At 62.5% G+C, this 1,004-nt stretch overlaps 1 protein-coding gene across 1 annotated transcript in view; it reads left to right on the top strand.

The window, feature by feature from the left end:
* Positions 1–212: 212 nt before the first annotated feature.
* CDA (cytidine deaminase) overlaps positions 213–1,004 on the top strand; it is a gene marked incomplete at its 5' end in the record, with an annotated part of 1,224 nt that continues 432 nt past the window's right edge. Inside the window, 2 exons of the mRNA XM_009578363.1 lie at positions 213–324; positions 586–643. Coding sequence (XP_009576658.1) covers positions 213–324; positions 586–643 — 170 coding nt within the window. The remainder of the gene's footprint in view (positions 325–585; positions 644–1,004) is intronic.

Genomic DNA, 1,004 nt, shown 5'->3' with positions numbered 1-1,004 from the left:
GCAGCCGCCATCCCAGAGCGAGCCAAAGATCACAGCGGATGGGAAAATACGGGAAATAAATAGGGGAAGCAGGGAATGTGTTGGCGAGAGCCCGGGATCGGGCGGTGCACACAAAAAATGGCTTTCCTTTGCAAATTCCCCCCAAAAAATCACCCAGAGGGAAGCCGGCAGGGTTCGGGGTGGCTGAGCCGGTGCCGGGGGCTTCCCCGCAGGGTGCAACGTGGAGAACGCCTGCTACAGCCTGGGGGTGTGCGCCGAGCGCACCGCCATCCAGAAAGCCATCTCGGAGGGGCACACCAGCTTCAGGGCCATGGCTATCGCCAGGTAAGGGCGCGCCGAGAGCCGGCACGGCGAGGGAAGGGCCGGGGGGCCAGCGGGAAAACCCCCGGTGCGCCCAAGGGGCAGCTTCTGCTGCAGCAGCCCGAGCATTTTTGTGGGGGGAGGCAGGTTTTTGCATAGTTTTTTGGAGGAATTGGGGGGAAAATCTGCTTTGGCTCCGTGTTTATTGGTGCATGAAGGTCTTCTGCAGGTGTTCCCCCCGCCTGCGACCGCAAGACTGAGCTCTGTGCCCTTCTCCTTTGGCAGCGACATGGGGGACCACTTCATCGTGCCCTGCGGCGCCTGCAGACAAGTGATGAGAGAGGTGATGGCTCGCGTGGGGGCCCCGCGTGTCCTGACCCCAGGCATCATCTCCTGACCCCAGGCATCTCCCCCCAAAACACCCGGAGGTGCAAAGGGGGGGTTGCAACCCCCCCGTCCCAAGCCCCAGGGCCAGCTCCAGGCTCCTCAAATTGTACTATCCGCTGGGAAAAGGGTATTCCTCCCCGTCCCACGGGAGCGGGTGCCCGGTGGTAATTCATTAACTCGCCCTCCCCAGCGGGTTTTATTCCTCCCAGGAGCTGCTGGGTGCAGAGTTCGGCCCCGGAGCCGTCGCCCCGGCTCTGCCAACCCTGAAAACAGGGTTTTTCATGCAAACGCCGAGCTCCCTGCTCTTACCTCCCTCC

This window comes from Fulmarus glacialis, unplaced genomic scaffold (assembly GCF_000690835.1).
Source record: "Fulmarus glacialis isolate BGI_N327 unplaced genomic scaffold, ASM69083v1 scaffold20835, whole genome shotgun sequence".
Taxonomy (NCBI): Eukaryota; Metazoa; Chordata; class Aves; order Procellariiformes; family Procellariidae; genus Fulmarus; species Fulmarus glacialis.
This window is presented reverse-complemented; position numbering and strand designations above follow the sequence as displayed.